The 15,661-nt window shown below is 46.2% G+C and overlaps 1 protein-coding gene across 8 annotated transcripts in view; it reads right to left on the bottom strand.

Moving 5' to 3' along the window:
- YEATS2 (YEATS domain containing 2) overlaps positions 1-13,695 on the bottom strand; it is a 48,018-nt gene extending 34,323 nt beyond the window's left edge. For 7 of the 8 annotated variants that reach the window (XM_048314103.1, XM_048314102.1, XM_048314105.1 and 4 more), the window contains exons 1-8: positions 13,648-13,695; positions 12,761-12,873; positions 9,561-9,658; positions 9,371-9,463; positions 6,131-6,373; positions 3,856-3,971; positions 2,536-2,697; positions 786-897 (exon numbers count right to left, since the gene is read on the bottom strand). In XM_048314103.1, the coding sequence (XP_048170060.1) occupies positions 786-897; positions 2,536-2,697; positions 3,856-3,971; positions 6,131-6,373; positions 9,371-9,463; positions 9,561-9,658; positions 12,761-12,860 (924 nt within the window). In that variant the 5' untranslated portion in view covers positions 12,861-12,873; positions 13,648-13,695. Of the gene's footprint in view, positions 1-785; positions 898-2,535; positions 2,698-3,855; positions 3,972-6,130; positions 6,374-9,370; positions 9,464-9,560; positions 9,659-12,760; positions 12,874-13,647 lie in introns of those variants that run through there. The other variant, XM_048314109.1, reaches the window with a different exon arrangement.
- Between the last annotated feature and the right edge of the window lie 1,966 nt (positions 13,696-15,661).

Here is a 15,661-nt window from a genome sequence, read left to right as displayed (position 1 = left end):
CCAAACACATTTTACTCACCACCTGCATTAAAAGTCCCTAAGTTGCAGGGGAATATTTTCAACCTCCTCTACTGTCTATATTTAGGGTTGCAATGAGGTACCTTATTTAGCATGAAATTCATTAATGCAGGCAGAGCTCAAATAAAACTAATGCTGCTCAAAGAAACAGGAGACTAACCCAGCTCAGGACTTAAGTCCACTCATGCCAGGGACTATTAATTAAAAGGAAAACGAGCAATGGCCTAGTTTTCCAGGACTATAAATAGCTGCATACTATAAATCCCAAGTGTTACAGGGGTGAATGAGTTGGAAAAGGGAGCTCTTTTCAAAGGGAACATGGGCTGAATAGGGAATCTCAGCCCTCCCTGCCCACTCTAACAACAAAGATCATCATTAGCTGATACGTGCCTGTGCTGAAGGAACAGAACAGACATGGTAGCCACTTTACCAGGAGGAAGAAAGCCCTAAAGCACCGTTAGGTTAAAGCCAGTGAAAACATGATGAAAATCTCAAATTGTACAGAAAAAACAGGTAAACATTGCTTCTCTGAGCAGCTTCAGCTGCTGCAAGGCTGGGTTCCCTGCTACTGCATCAACTCCATACAGCCAAGGTAAGAGGCTTTCCTGGATCTATTTTGATCCTCCAGCTCAACTATACATATGAAAATAACCAGGAGGACACTCATAACACAGAGAGGCAAAAGCACATACACAAGCAGAGCCTCTTCTAGATTATGCAAAAGAGCTCATTTAAATGCCTTTCTCTCAAGTATTTTGTTCAAATACCTTCAAATTGTGTATGATATCAATCCTTTTGTTCTGGCTATCCTTGAAGTGTATCTGCACTCTCACTGGAAATTCTCCCCAGCCTCTCCTGGTCAGGTGAAATGGAGGTTCTCTGGAAACAAACGGTGATTACATTTTGATGCAGAAGTGGTACAGCTTTCATCTCTCTCCTTTTCAGAAAGCCAAAGACTGTTTTTCTAGCTGACAACTTAAGCTATCTTTGGGTCTAATCACAGCAATGAGAATTTTATGGCTTTGGACAGCTGAAAACATAGTTTAACTTTACACAAGGGGACAGGGAAGAAAATGGTAAAACACTGTTGGATGAGACACGTGGGAAAGAAGTATCATATTTTTAAAAAGAAGACAAGAAAAGGGCTGTGCTATGCCAAATGAAAAAGACTTGGTTAAAAAAAACCCCAGTCAGCTCACTGCAAGGTGAGCTTCCAATGCAGCATTTTGCAATCACTTCCTGCTGCTCCCTATCTAGTAGCAAAAAGGCACATGTTTCATACAACACCAAGAGAACAACATACAGACACCAAGGAAAAGTTAATCACTGTCATTCTCCAAGCTGAAAAGGAAGGATTTGTAACATTTACTGTTACTCTGTATTTCAGCTTGTTATTGTAAATGCAAATGTAGTTTCTTCAACAGAAAAAAATGCCAAAGGTTTAAAGGCAATTTTTAGTCCAGAACATTAATGTTCACTATGATAAATGGGACTGTGACACCGGAAATCAATTAACCAGATGGGGTTAAAACAGAAGATAACCAGCACTTACAACTGAGAAAGGCACAAAAAGAGAGCAATCAAATGCAATTTGATATGTTACAAAGGAATTTGCTTTTGTCCTGTCAGGGTTGTCTTCTCAGAAACACTACTGAGCCATACCAACACTTCTTATCTCAGGTAAGTTTTCCCAGAGTTGCCTTTCAGTAGTTTAATTTTGCCAGCATTAAATTGCCATTCCGTACCTAAGCAGTCCTTCCCACACTCCTCCCTCCAGGAGGCAGCTGAACATCCTGTGGAGAATAATTTCTTTGGGAAGACACCAACTATTTTGAAGGCATCCTCCCTCAGTCTTGTCCAAGGAAGAAGGATGAAATACTGACAGGGCATTTCCCTGCAGCAGTCAAGAGAGAACCTACCCCACACCAGGGTCACAGCTTGCGAAACAGGTGTGGAATACAGGTCTGGCAGAGCACAGGGAAGCTGCCCCATTTCTGTAGCACCAGCACCATGATGGGAAAGTCCTCAAAGCATGAAGCCAACGCCACTGATCCCACTACCATGGAGAAATATTTTGGAGTGGGATACTCATGCCCAAACACACTTGTGGCATTAAAAATATGGGCAAATCAGCTTTTTGAGATTCCTCTTCCTTTTCCACACTGGAATAGGTGGGTGGTAGAAAACACTTTGTTTAGCACCAAGTCTAACGTGAGCAGCAGACAGTGTATGTAACACAGAGGAGAGGTACAACCCACATGAATAGCATGAAATGCAACAACTGGATGCTTTCTCTCAGAAGGAAATTTAAAAAAAAACCCAAGCCAACAAACATTTTTGGCACATTTACATAAAAAAACCTCATTTATTTTTACTACTGTTTTGGAGTAAGCCAAGTTAAGCACAGACATGGAATACTAAACCAGGAAAAGAAGTTGTTAATTTTTTAAAAAACTTGGCACTGTAAGCCTGGCAAGCATGAAGACTGGAATAGTGACTGGAATAATTCCTTATTACCTCACTTCTACCAGGTCATTAGGTTTGTAACTGGGATGGAGGAAGAACCAAACTTTCTTGACAAAATGATTTATGCTGGGTTCCCTCCGAGAGCCTCGGACGTAAACCATCCATTTATGGGTTGACTGATCATTTTCTTCTCTCTTGTCAGGGGGAATGTATCTGACAAAGAAATTAAATAACAAACACAAGATAAAATAGACAAATACTGCAAAAAGTACTTCAGGAAAGATTAGGCAAAAAAATTGGGGATGTTAAAATGCTTCTGGGAACCTTGCCCCGGTACAGTTCTGCTCATTTGTCCTCACTCTGACAGTTCATCCAGGAACAGATACAGGTCCCATAATCTACTCTAAGTTTCTAACACATTTCCTCTATTTTAATGCACAACTGCCATATGAAATTTACCTGTTTAAACATTTGGCTCTTAATTTAGAAGACTTAGTTTTAACATTCTACCACTGTCAAATTCCTTATCCTGTCCTATTCTGAGATATCAGGAAGCAAAACCACACCAGAACACAACATCAACAACTCAGCTACCATAAATACAAAAAAATACAATTTTTCTTATAAAATTTTAAGCAGCTTCAGTCAATACTTATTTCTGGGTCCAGTCCTAGGTAGATTTTCAAGAAGCAATTCTGACTCCAAGTTTTATTAGCAAATGTCTGATATAGTCTATGCAAAAGACTGACTTGAGTAGAGCAAAGACGGAGAGTTAAAGCCTGGAATTGTCCAGTTTCCTAAAACTAATGCCTTTCTTCACTCATTTCCTAGAAGATCAAAAGTTATATATATTTACCTGTCTTCCTTTACATATAAATAAAAAATGTATGAATTAATTTATTCAGACTATTCTGAATTTTTCTCATCGTGGTTGGTGGTGCATTATTCTCTTGGGGTTTTTCTTCTGTTTCAGAAACCCCCACATTGTACCTATGGACACACTGAATTAGCCAACTAATTCAATTAGCCAAGACACTGAATTAGGACAACTTGCTTTTCCAAATTTTTGGGGGAAAACTTCTGACTTCTACCTGATCAAAAAAGGCTGAAAGACTTTCCTTGAGAGAGAAACAGATCTTAAAACCTCTGTACACATATAAATTTATAAATAAAATAACTATGAAAACACTTGTTCCTTCCACAAAAAAACTTATGCTGAGACCAGAGGAGGGCTGCCTTGGGTACAGTGATTATTCAAGGGTAACAGCTCATATTGCGACAGCCTAGCAATTTCATTTGTCTCCTAAATGTAACTTGCTATTCAATTTAATCCTGAAATAAAGGACCATCCCTCAGGCTCTGGATACTAACTTGGAGACGTTGCCAACCACAATCGTTTTCTTCACATAAAGTCGTGAAGTTTCATCATTTGACAGTCCGGCATTTCGTTGTCCTGGTTTTTGAGAGCTTGAAACACCCAAACTGTCCTGAGGGTAGGGGAAGAAAAAAAAGGCAAACAAAAACCCAAACATTCCTCTTAAACATCATTTTGTTTGGTGCTAGAAAAGTAAAGTGTTGTTAAAAAAAACAAAAACAACAAAACCCTGCATAAATGAAAGACCAACAAGGAATCATCCCTAAAAATACTTAAATTGCTCTCTAGGCACATTTAAGCAAGTCAGGCATGTAACAATGCTTCCTTCCTAGCCAAGAACACACTGCATGGCTTAACTGAGCAGACATGGTGCGACATCCCATGGAGCTGAGCCACGACTTCAGCTTGGGTTTCAAAAGCACTGCCCCTGCACTATCTGAAATAAAACTGGGCACAGCTAGAATGGCATCATGGTGGTCACTAATCAGGAACAAAGCTCAATCGCCCATGAGTGGGGGCTGAAAATCTAAATCTTTCTCAGTCCCTCTGCTCTGAGACACTCTGGTGTTGCCTCACGATGAAGAATCGAGGCTGGGTTTGAGACAGGAATTCAGCTCCAACTGAACAGGGAGAGCAGCCATAAACTGTCACTGCCATCCAGGTAAACCCACAAATCCATGGCAGTACCGAGGCACAATAAATCCAACCACCCTGTAACACAACCCCAGCTATTAAGCAGTGGCCAACACTCTCACAATGATCTGACCACCCACTATGTCAACACAAGTGGAAGTGTTGTTTGCATGGGACTGAGAGGCTTTTCTACAACCCTGTTGGATGAAGTGTCTGTCTGGAAAAAACAGGACCACCATTCTCAAGTGACCACGGAACAGCCCACTGGATGCACTCCACTGACCACTCGCCAGACGAGCGTGGGAAGCACTGGATTCACTAAGGAACCATTTCCCCTCCTCTCTTAAGTCAGGGATGCCTCAAAGTGGAGCAAGGAGTCATAGAAGGCTGGGATGGCTCCTGCTCCTCATCACTCCCTCAGCCTCCTCTGCACTGGTCAAAGATGTCCTCATGTGCTACCCCGAAGCAATACAACTGCTCCATCTATGCCCCTGGCACTGAAACAAGTTCTGCTGGTCTGGTGGTTTACAATGTAGGTGGGTCCACATTCTATATGGCTCATCTGCCTTCTGCTACAGACCCAGGGCAGAGCTCCAGCAAACTGCAGCCCTGCTATCAAGGGTGTCATGCTGTTTAACGGAGGCAGAATCACTCCTCTTTCTGCCATGTATTAGTGCAACTTATTCAGCTACGGAATGCAACCACATTCACTGATACACCCATTCCTGGCTGTACTCCTCTGGCAGGCTTGACCACTCAAAGGAACTGAAAGGAAACTGAAGAGTTTCACCTCATCTACTAAGGCACATTTCACCTGCAGACACTGAGTGAGCCTCCCCAGTGGAGCTACCTGCAGCCAACAGGTGAAGCATTTGTGTGGCTGCACAGTGAGCCACAAAGGGAGGGACTGGATCCAGGTCAAAAATAACCCCCAAAAAGTATGACGGAACATTGACAGGATGTATTTTTACTTGGGTCAGACTGGTTCAGTTAAGCAAATGGTGATAATGCACAACAGCAAGCAGCAATATCAAGAGAAAAAACAATTCTGTCCTGTCTGGTCCCAAGCTGTGCACCCAAGCTCTACAAACTCACGCTGCCAGGGTGAGCTAATCCTCCAGTGTTACTGTTTGCACTACAGGCTGCTGAGGAGGCCAAACCCCTCCAGTGGATCAACCATTCTACACAATGCAGTCCCCATGGGCACCCAGAGCCAGGCAGCAGCATTACTTCTTGAAAACAGTGCTGAGAACGACACACATTGCTCTCCTCTGCAGGCTCTACCTCCCGACCTGACTTGCATCCATACAGCAAAGCTCTGTGCTCAGGCTGTGAAGCACCTTCTTCCCCAGAGGCTACGACCAAGAGGGTGGCAGAGCTCTGCTGACCCCACAGCTCTCCCCAGCCGGCTGAGCTCGCTTTGGGCAGGACTGAGGTAAGAGGAGGTACCCACGTTACAGACACTTCAGTTGGCCTTACAGCAAAGCCAGGCTGAGGGAGTGGGAGCAAGTGGTTGGAGAGGGTAAGAAACAGATCTTCAGCAAGGTGGGTGAAAACATGAAGAGCTCCTGGTGCCAGCACCGAGTCCTCAGAGCACACACCTCCAACAACTTGATCACCACTCGAGTTTTACTTTACCCGGCCAGCATTTCTGCTCTGTCTCTGGTCCAGGCTGTTTGTCAGCCGCTCGTCTGCATCCAAGTTGCCATTGTCTTTGTCCAGGAGAAAGTCATTGTGCTGAGAGAGCGAGTCGCTCTCGGAGTGGTTGGCAGAGGGAGTGTCTGAGCCCTGGTTAGCTGGAGACGATGATCTAGAGGGAGATTCCAAGAATTTCTTGATTGAAGGGTGATTAAGAATTGTTGCATCGCATGACCTGGTCCCCTGCAATGAAGAGGTCAGGAAGATTTGGTCACTATTTCCCTGCAGCCCAGATAAAAACAAAGCTGCGCCAGAAGAGAAAAAGTCAAAGAATGAAGAAAAAGCAAATATTTAATCATCTGCCTTGCAGGAAAAGCATATGCTGCAGAAGAGAAAAGCTTAAAATGGTTCTACAGAAACAGTACCCCAAATTGGTTTTGGAAGGAAGAACTGCAGCCTACTCAACTACCTAGAGTGTCCCTTTGAAAATAACCTCTCCTCTTCCTGTGCAGACACCTCCAGTCTCACCACACACAGGAAGGCCACAGCTGCCCGGCTCTTGCAGGCAAGCAGGGTAGATAAGTGCATCAGGCTCTTTAGCTTTGATACTCACTGGCAGTCTTGTCAACACCTATGAAGCAAGCTACACCCTGTCTGCTCCCAAAGCTTAACAGGGGATAAATAATAATGTGCTTAGGCATGCTTGCAAACTTTCCTCAAAACGGACACCTTAGAGCTAATCTTAGATCCTCCTAAACCTGCACAGGGGAGGACAGGGCAGGCTAGTGTTTAAATCTCTGGTTTTTTCATTACCATGACAAAGGCCCTTCTTTTTCTCCTGCATTTGCTTTTTACTTCAGAAGTAGAAGAAAAACATTCATCAACTCAAAACAAGTGTCCCTTGGCCACTTCTTGACCGAAGCACCAGACCTCCCTGTCACCTCGGTTCCACGATGAACCAAGTCAGCAGGAACACCCCTCTGCAGCAGCAGAGCACTGACAGCCTCCCTCCAGTTCCAGCAGCCACAGACTCACACCAGAGTGGCACTGGCAGCTTCTCTTACAGGCAGTACCAGCTCAAAGAGGCTTCTTCTTCCCTGCCCAAACCACCCGGATCAGCCAGGCTGGAAGAATTATTCATGGGACATGTCACAAAAGAAAACAAATCAAGAAACGGACCTGGGATTTATTTGTTGCTTTTTTTGTTTTGTTACTGTTTTTGTTTGTTTGTTTTCCTTTGCAGGTTTATTTTTAATCCACATTAAGTTCCCTGACTCAGAATTCTGCCAACATGATTGAGGGGGAGGCAGACACCAGCATCACTACAGAGCAGCAGAACTGCCCTTGAGAGGTGGTAGCAAGAGTGGAGTTTTAAACATTGTCCCACCTTGGCCTTTCAAGGATCATTCCAGAACTTCCTTTCCAACTGTCCATTATGTGCACAAGTGAAGCAATTACCAGATCTCGGCTGCCAGCTTAGGAGAGTTAGATCCATATATCCAAGGGCAGGGACACACACACATCCTGTCCAAAAAAACCCAAAGCCCAAACCAAACCCACACCAAGAACATCTTTTGTTTTACCTCTAGTCAAGTAAAATGACCAATGTCTTGTCAAATAAGTTGTGGGGAAACATAATAAACCACAATCATGAGCAATCCCAAGCCTCAAACTCAGCAGCATTGGGTTCGAGAACTGTATATATTTATGAGAACAGGTCAGGAAGCTGCAAATCATCTTCCCAGAAGTTCTGAATTAAACTACAAAGACTCCTATTCTACCAGAAGCAGAAACAAGACAATCTTTCACTGCCTGGTCAAACATACATGAGCCACAATTAAAAACAGACAATGAAGAAAACTGAACATTGAAAATCAGCAACAATTTCAAAATAAAGGAGAAACTGATTTAACCTGTGTGCAAATCAGGGCTTTTAGAAAAGGATTAAAAATGCAATTAAAGATATAGCTAGACTAGCCATAAGCTCATAAAAACTAAAACTAAATAAAGCAAGGAGGCACCAGCAAGTTTTGTGAATACCTCAAAACAATTACAAAATATATTATTTCTGGAAAGTGTGAAAATCATCAGGGGAAAAAAGCGAACACCTCCATGGCAGAACAAGAAGAACAAGGAACAGTACAGCTCCTGCAGAGACATGATGACAATGGATAACGGCACTTTCAAAGATTAGAACTTAGGTCACATTCTTCAGCTGCCTACACAAAAATCAAAGGGGGCAGAGAGATCTCTAAGCCTCCCAAGGCTACCACAACCTTTTCCAACTCCAGTTGCTTAACTCAAGCTCAGAGAGGGAAAAACAAGCTGAACCTTTTTGTTTTTACCTCACTCCAAGTCCTCTGAAAAGCACAACAGAAAAACCAGAAGTAGCATTGAGAACAAGTGCTTGGAAGAGAAATTCTTATGGGACTAGAGTGAAAACCATGTTTGTAGCACCCATCTACAGCTTCCAAAAATCACTGGAAATCAGATCAACTTGAATTGAAAAGACAGTAACAAAATGCCTACATCAGTAATGAACTACATGTCATTTGGGAGCCTGCACGAGTCATGAACACTCTGCAATTAGCAGTCATTAAGGGCAGAGTGCTCAGAACTGGGGTTTAACTAACAGGGTTTGAGGTTTTTTAATCTTGTGAATTTTTAATCACTCTGTGACATCTCCTTGATTTATCTCCTGCTTTACTGCTGCCATCAGTCTGTTCACCAACCCATCAACAGACTGACTGCCAGGGCAAAGGGAGGATGGTTTCACAGCACTGCCCAAGACTCAAGAAATCTTGAAATCTTTATTATTTTTCTTTTTTCCTGAAAAGTCCCCAAACGCATCTGTTGCCATTCTCCTCCTGTGAAATAGGAAAACATATTCCACACTTTTCAGGGCTTTGCAAGGACAAACTGTGCAGTGTCTGAGAAACAAGGTGCTCTCAGGGAAAAACTGAGGATGAGAAAAAAAATGCAGAGTATTTCAGAAACCAGAACCAGGGGCTGCTGAACAATTTCTCAACTGCTTCTTGAAGACTCCTCTTTGTCAAGCACCCGAGGCCCAGCAGGTGATACAAAGGTCTCCTCTCCCACTGCCACCCCATTTGCAGTTTGTATTCCACTGTTTCATTAAATCACATCTCAACACCAAACACCAGCTGAAAAACCACTGAACTCCACGCCTTCCTTGGCAAAGATTCCCTGAAGTCTTATTATTCCCAAAGTAGTTTCTACCTCTCCAGCTTTGAGGAGACCAGCAGAGGCATAATAGTTAGCCACAATGCAGGCACGCAGCTTGTCCATCATCCTTCTGGCTTCAATCAGGCGCTGCAAAAAGGAAAGAGAGTAATGACAAGCACTGCAGCAATCCCCCAGGCCCTGAACACCAGGATCTTAGGTGTTTATAAGAACAAAACCTTTATACCTGATCTATAACTTCAATTTCATGTTCTTTACTCTTCATTTCGACAGCAAACTGTTCCTTTATAATAGTCTCAATCTTCTGCACAGTAACATCTCGAGCTGTACAAGGCCATGCATGGAAAATAAAGAAGGAGGAAGTATTTACATTCCTATTTTTGAGGCTCTATTTGAAAACAGAAAGATCAGAAATCACTACAGAGTGAGAAGTGAAGGGATAGTAAGTCCAGCACACACACACATAAGGGGGACGGATCATTTTCCTGCAAAAAAAAGTTACATCTTAACAAAAACCACATGTATCTTTAAAAGCTGGCTTACGTGGAGAGCTATTTTCTCCTTTTTAGGTCTGAGATGACAAATAACAGAAAATGGGAAGAACAGGGCCAGTTTGTTTACTTCTGCCTCAGTAAAGCTGTAAACAGTAAAACTCCACTGTGTTGGCCCAGCGCAGTCGCCGCTGTGATAGCGCCGGAGCGAGCTGGAACACTACAGACATTTTTCTGCTCCCCTTGGCCAGATTCACATCCAGGAAATTTACACCACCTCACACAGCAAGAATAAAACAAACTCATATTTATATGTTCAGCCCTGGCATGAAGTGCAGCCTGCTCTGGAGTGCCTACAAGCTGTTTATTACGCACAAAGGAAACTACATTATCAAAAGCTGGTCTACCTCTTACAAAATCCTCTTCCAACACAGCAGTCAAAAAAATTTAGCCTTTCAGAAGGAGTTTACTAACCTTAGTGGAAAGTATGTAGTTTAGGATTTCAAACTGTGCAAATACCTTACAGCAAATTAGTGGCTAAGAATGGAACTGGTGTATTATCATATTTTTCTAGGACATGTGTAAACATAGGAAGAACTATTCTTTTTGCTCGACACCTACTGTAGAGTTTAATATTGACCTTCATTTAAGCCACCTCCATTACATCAAGGGGTTTCAAACAAGTTCTGTTTTTATCAAATTCTACATAAGGACCTGGAAAAGCAGGAATTACACTTCTAGAAGAAAGCCTGGAAAAGGTGCTCCAGCCTGTGTCAGAAATAGAGTGACCCCTCTATAAAGCAGATCAGCAAAAGAGTCTGGTTTTCCCTGGAAAAATCTCACATTGTTTCTACATGAAATAGGAGGCAACAGCACCAAGACTTTGGCTTGAGCTTCAGAGGAAGTGTATGTCTTCCTAAAAAGTACATATCTGTTTGAAGAGATTTCTAATATTCCCATAGAGAGGAGGAAGAAAAGCAAGTAAAAGCTTTGCTGGCATCTTCCAGATAGCATACATAGTTTTACTGTCTGATCAGGTACCTACAACAGGAGTGAGGCACCTGATGCCTCTATATGCAACCGGGGTATCCTAAATAATTTTCCTTCTTTCCACATACATATATACACACACACGCATATATATGCATATATATATGTGTGTGTTTGTGAGTGTGTGTATATATATATATATTTATTTTACGACCAGAAGTAGTTCAAGCCTACATTAAAACACAATTATGGTTAAATCTCTATGACTAAGGCAAAATTAAAAACCAGAGGGATATAATTTACCTCCAGCCATGAGCACCATGACGAGGAAATTCTCATGTAAGGCTACACTTAAAATAAACCTGAACAGATTAAGGCATGAGAGGTATGGTTCAGAGAGGGGTAACTGCATCTCTTCCCAAGGCTGATGCCATGACACGCCAGCATCATGACAATTTAAGCACTTTAGGATTTGTGGTTATATTACAGAGGCTTTCAAGAACACTTTATATTCATTTTTTTCGCAGCTTAGTGTCAACCACAGTCCCTCATTAGGATCATGTTAGTGAAATTTGTGTACTTAAGGAATTCTAGTATTGAAAGCTGGAGATCTTCCATGAGAAGAAAAAAGAAGCCAATTTGGAGGAATCTCCTGAATGCAAAGTTCACTTTGGCAAGGACAGTTTTCCAAGGCCCTGAGACTCTGCCTGCTCATCATCAAGACCTTCTGCAAAGTTGTTTCAGAAGCAGACTAAAAACCTGCCTGCAGTCCCTGGGACATGCCAGAACAGAGGGTGGTGACTTCTGGCAGCCAGGCAGGGCAGGCAGCTGGGAGTGGTGACATGGCCAGCTCCAGCACAGCTGCACTGGGCCCCCACTGGCAGGGCCCCTGCCCCACGTGGCAGACAGGACCTGCCCACATTCAACCCAGAGTTCAGCCTCCTCAAGACTTGTCCAGCTGTACACCATCCTCCAAAACATCACCCACGAAGCCATCCTATGTCCCTCTCCAACTGGCAGCTCCGGCTCTATTCCTGGATCTTCTTCAGAGCCCACAGTCAGCCTCAGTTTTCTCACCTCCCTGTTTGTCAGTTCTTCCCATCACGATCCTCTCTCACTAGCTGTGCTATGCCAAAATTCACTAGCCTACTCCCTGCCCCCAGGGCAAGCAGCTCTACTCTCATTTGCCCAGAGAGACTGCAACCTGTCCCAGGCACTCTGCCAACAGGCTGGTTCCCAAAGCAAGCACATCCAAGCTTGCCAAATGCAAACCTACTTATCCAGCCACTCACTCCACTACACTTCTTTATCCACCTTTCCTTCAGTCGTGCTCCTCTTCCTCTTCTCCTGCATGTTTCAAAGCCCTTTCCTACTCCCTAAATTATTCTTTCTACACTTCATCAAACCAGCTCGTTTCTGCCTCATCTGCCAGTTCTTGCAAACATTCGTTATCTTCCAACAGCCAGTGCATGTACTGCAGGGTCGTGGGTCTCTTTTACCCCTCCTGCAGGGTCATGGAATTTTTTTTCTCCTCCCCATGCTGTACTGTGACCTCTGTCCCCCAAAATGTAAACAGCCTGCCAATCTTTCCCAGAGCAGACTCCAGCCACAGAACAAATGCACAGGCTGGAGCACAACTCAGCACAGGAATATGGACTGTAAATACTTTAGGAAGCAACAGGAACCAAAGTGCTGGGGCAGTGGAGAGCTTGTGCTCCATCTCCTATCATGCACCAAAGGCTGCATCCTCATGCCTTACTTATGGTCCAGATAGCAGGTAGGGATGACTCCACATATGATACATCTTCATTTGGCTACACAGAGGTATCACTACCTGCCTTGCTCAACATCTGTCCTTTGTCCCTTAACTCCTATCCCAGCCTTTTCCTGACCGGTTTACAGACAGCATGCACGTCCACAGAATTTCCCATTCCACAGCTCCTACCTGACTGTTCGGCTGCTTTGTGCCGCTTGTTGGGATGTGTTATGGTGATCTCCTCATAGTCGGGGTCCTTCTCTGCGATCACTCTCTTGATCCCAGACATGTTCTCTACTCCACTGAGAGGAAATATAAAAGCATTAACGTTTCCCACAGTGACCTTCTGGGCAGGCTTCAACTTCTCACCATGGGGAGGCCTGTGATGCAAAAGAGCAGCGGCACCTCTCTGGTGGGGGCTAGTGATCATCGCACGGGTTCACAGCTGGGAGCTGGTTCTGTTCTGCACAGCCCAGGAGCTTCAAATGCCTCCTGACGCCTGTGGCTCACCACAGCCTGGGTGCCCACAGCCCCAGTGGGGCTGCAGTGGCAAAGAGTCCCCGTGCCCCGGTGGCAAAGGGCTGCCAAAGAGCCCCGTGAGTGATGCTCGGGATATCACCGTGGTCTGGCGCGTGACTACAGGAGAGCGGGGCTCCCTCCACGCAGGCACCACCGTCCCTGGAAGGGGGAATGCTGGGCACCCCGGTGACTGGGGCCGGCGGACGGGTCCCGGTGCCTCGGCACGAGCCCGGGGCTCCCCGCTGCGGGGTCACACACCGGCTGTCCCTCGCCCAGAACCGCTCAGCCCGAGCCACGACCCTTCCTGTGAGGGAGCAGCGAGACCCCTCGAGGCAGGAGCACCGCGGGACTCGACCCGCAGGCGTGAGGTGGCGCGGAGGCCGCCGGGGGGGCGGTGTCGGCGGTGCCGGTGTCGGGGCCGCCCGGGGCGCGGAGGGCGGAGCGCTGCCCGCGGCCGGTCCCACGTGCGGCGGCGCCGCTCCCCTCCCCCGCCGCGCACACAAAGCCGCCGCCGCGGCCGCGCTCCTTCCCCGCGCTCCGCCCGCCCCGCCGCTCACCGCGCTCCGCCGCTTGGCCCGGTCCGGCCCCGCCGCCTGCACCGGCCGCCCCCGCCCGCCGCGCCGCGCCGCCCGGGGCGCTCAGCGCCGGCCCCCGCCGGGCCGTCCCGCCGCCACCGCCGCCATGAGCGCAGGGCCGAGCGCCGCCCGTCACGGCCGGGGCGGGCCCGCGCAGGCGGGCAGCGCGCGCGGGGCGGGGCGGCCGCGGGCAGGTGCCGCCTCACGGCCCGCACCGGCCGGAGGGGCCGGGCGCGCGCGGGGCGGGGGCTCCCTCAGGGCGGAGCGGCCGAGCCCCGGGGGGCTGCGAGCTCCGGCCGCGCCACCCCCGCGGCGGGCGAGCACAGGCTGTGGGCAGGGCGGGAGCTCGCCCGCGGCAGCGGAGAAACCGAGATGGGCGACGCGGTCGAGTTCGTATATAGAGTGATGAATGCAGTGACTTGATCCTGACTTGTTGCCTGGAACGACCGTGTTTTACCGTGTAAAAAGATTTGAGGAAGACTTAATGTGGAGGATATTTCACGAAAGGAAGATCGAGGTGCTGCAGTGTGTCCAGAGAATGGCAACGGAGCTGGGGAAGGGGCAGGAGCACGAGCCGAAGGAGGAGCAGCTGAGCGAGCTGGGGGTGTTTAGCCCGGAGCAAAGGAGGCTCAGGGGGGACCTTATCACTCCCTACGAGGTTGTAGCCAGGTGGGGGTCGGCCCTGCTCCCAGGGAACCAGGGACAGGATGAGAGGACTTAGCATTAAGCTGTGCCAGTGGAGAGTCAGGTTGGACATTAGGAAGAAATTCTTCACAGAAAGGGTGATTAGACATTGGAATGGGCTCCCCGGGGAGCTGGTGAAGTCACCTTCCCTGAGGGTATTTTAAGGAAAGACTGAATGTGGCACTTAGTGCTGTGGTCTAGTTGTCAAGGTGATGTTCAGTCATAGGTTGGACTCGATGATCTCTGAGGTCCTTTCAGCCTAATGGATTCTGTGTTTCTATGATTAGCAAAAGAAAAGACCCAAGAAAGGAGTCCTGGGCTGATTGGATTGAGGTGCAGGATAGTAGGAGCCCACAGCATGGGCCAGGATGGGAGGCCTGGCCTACCCTTAGATAGGCTTCAAAAAACCTTTATACCATATTTAGTGCTGATAATACTTCGTATTCTCTCAAATCAGAGCTAAACTAGTACAAATGAGTGCCGTTAATGCCACGGTTTCTGCTTGGTTCTGGCCAGGTTGCAATACCTCTGTCGGGCGCAGCTAATGGCATTAATGCTATGGCCTGTGGCAGTCTCACGCTTCATGCAGTGAGCCCTGAACCAGCATAAATTAACCTGTTCACTCATGGATTTGCAAACTTATTTATGAGGCCACTGATTAGCAAGTTTATGCTGAATGTTCAAAGCTTAACGCTTAAAGTCCTCTTTTCTTCTGATTTCAGGATCACTACTATCCTTTTTGACACTACTAGCCTTTCTGCCAGGCAACAAATGTGAAATATGGCAGATTGATAGTATCCTGCTCACCAGGAGTGACTAGAAGGTAGTTCAATTTTATTTTCTTCCTTATTTCTGCTTAATGGAAAGAGGAAGAAGCTGTTGTTAGAATAGTGCCACTAGTTGACTATGCTTAAGACTTAAAATATCTTAAGGTGGGCTTTCCAGCTCTCAAAAATATTTCCATTGCTTTGCAGTCTGTGGATTCTCTTTTTTTTTTTTTTGCAGATTACTTCTTTCTGAAGTAAGCTGAGCTTCTGCAAGCATTGAACTTGATTGGAAGCTGCTTTTGGCACTCCAGCCAAGAGCCACTCTGGGGCTGTACCCAAGCCTGGCCAGACTGCAGAACTGCAGCAGGCACTGCTAGCCTGCCACATTTTCAGTAGTGCTCTACCAGTCTTGCCCCTGCTCTACCATGTGTGTGTGGGATCTTGAAATGGCCAAGCGTCTAATTTTAGGAGAATAAACCTTCTACAGGATTATTTCCAACCCGTTTTGCCAGTCACCTTCCCGATATTTTGTTACTTTTTCCCAA

The sequence above is a fragment of the Corvus hawaiiensis genome, chromosome 10 (assembly GCF_020740725.1).
Source record: "Corvus hawaiiensis isolate bCorHaw1 chromosome 10, bCorHaw1.pri.cur, whole genome shotgun sequence".
NCBI lineage: Eukaryota > Metazoa > Chordata > Aves > Passeriformes > Corvidae > Corvus > Corvus hawaiiensis.
Note: the sequence above shows the minus strand (reverse complement) of the source record. Positions and strands in the feature narration are given on the sequence as shown.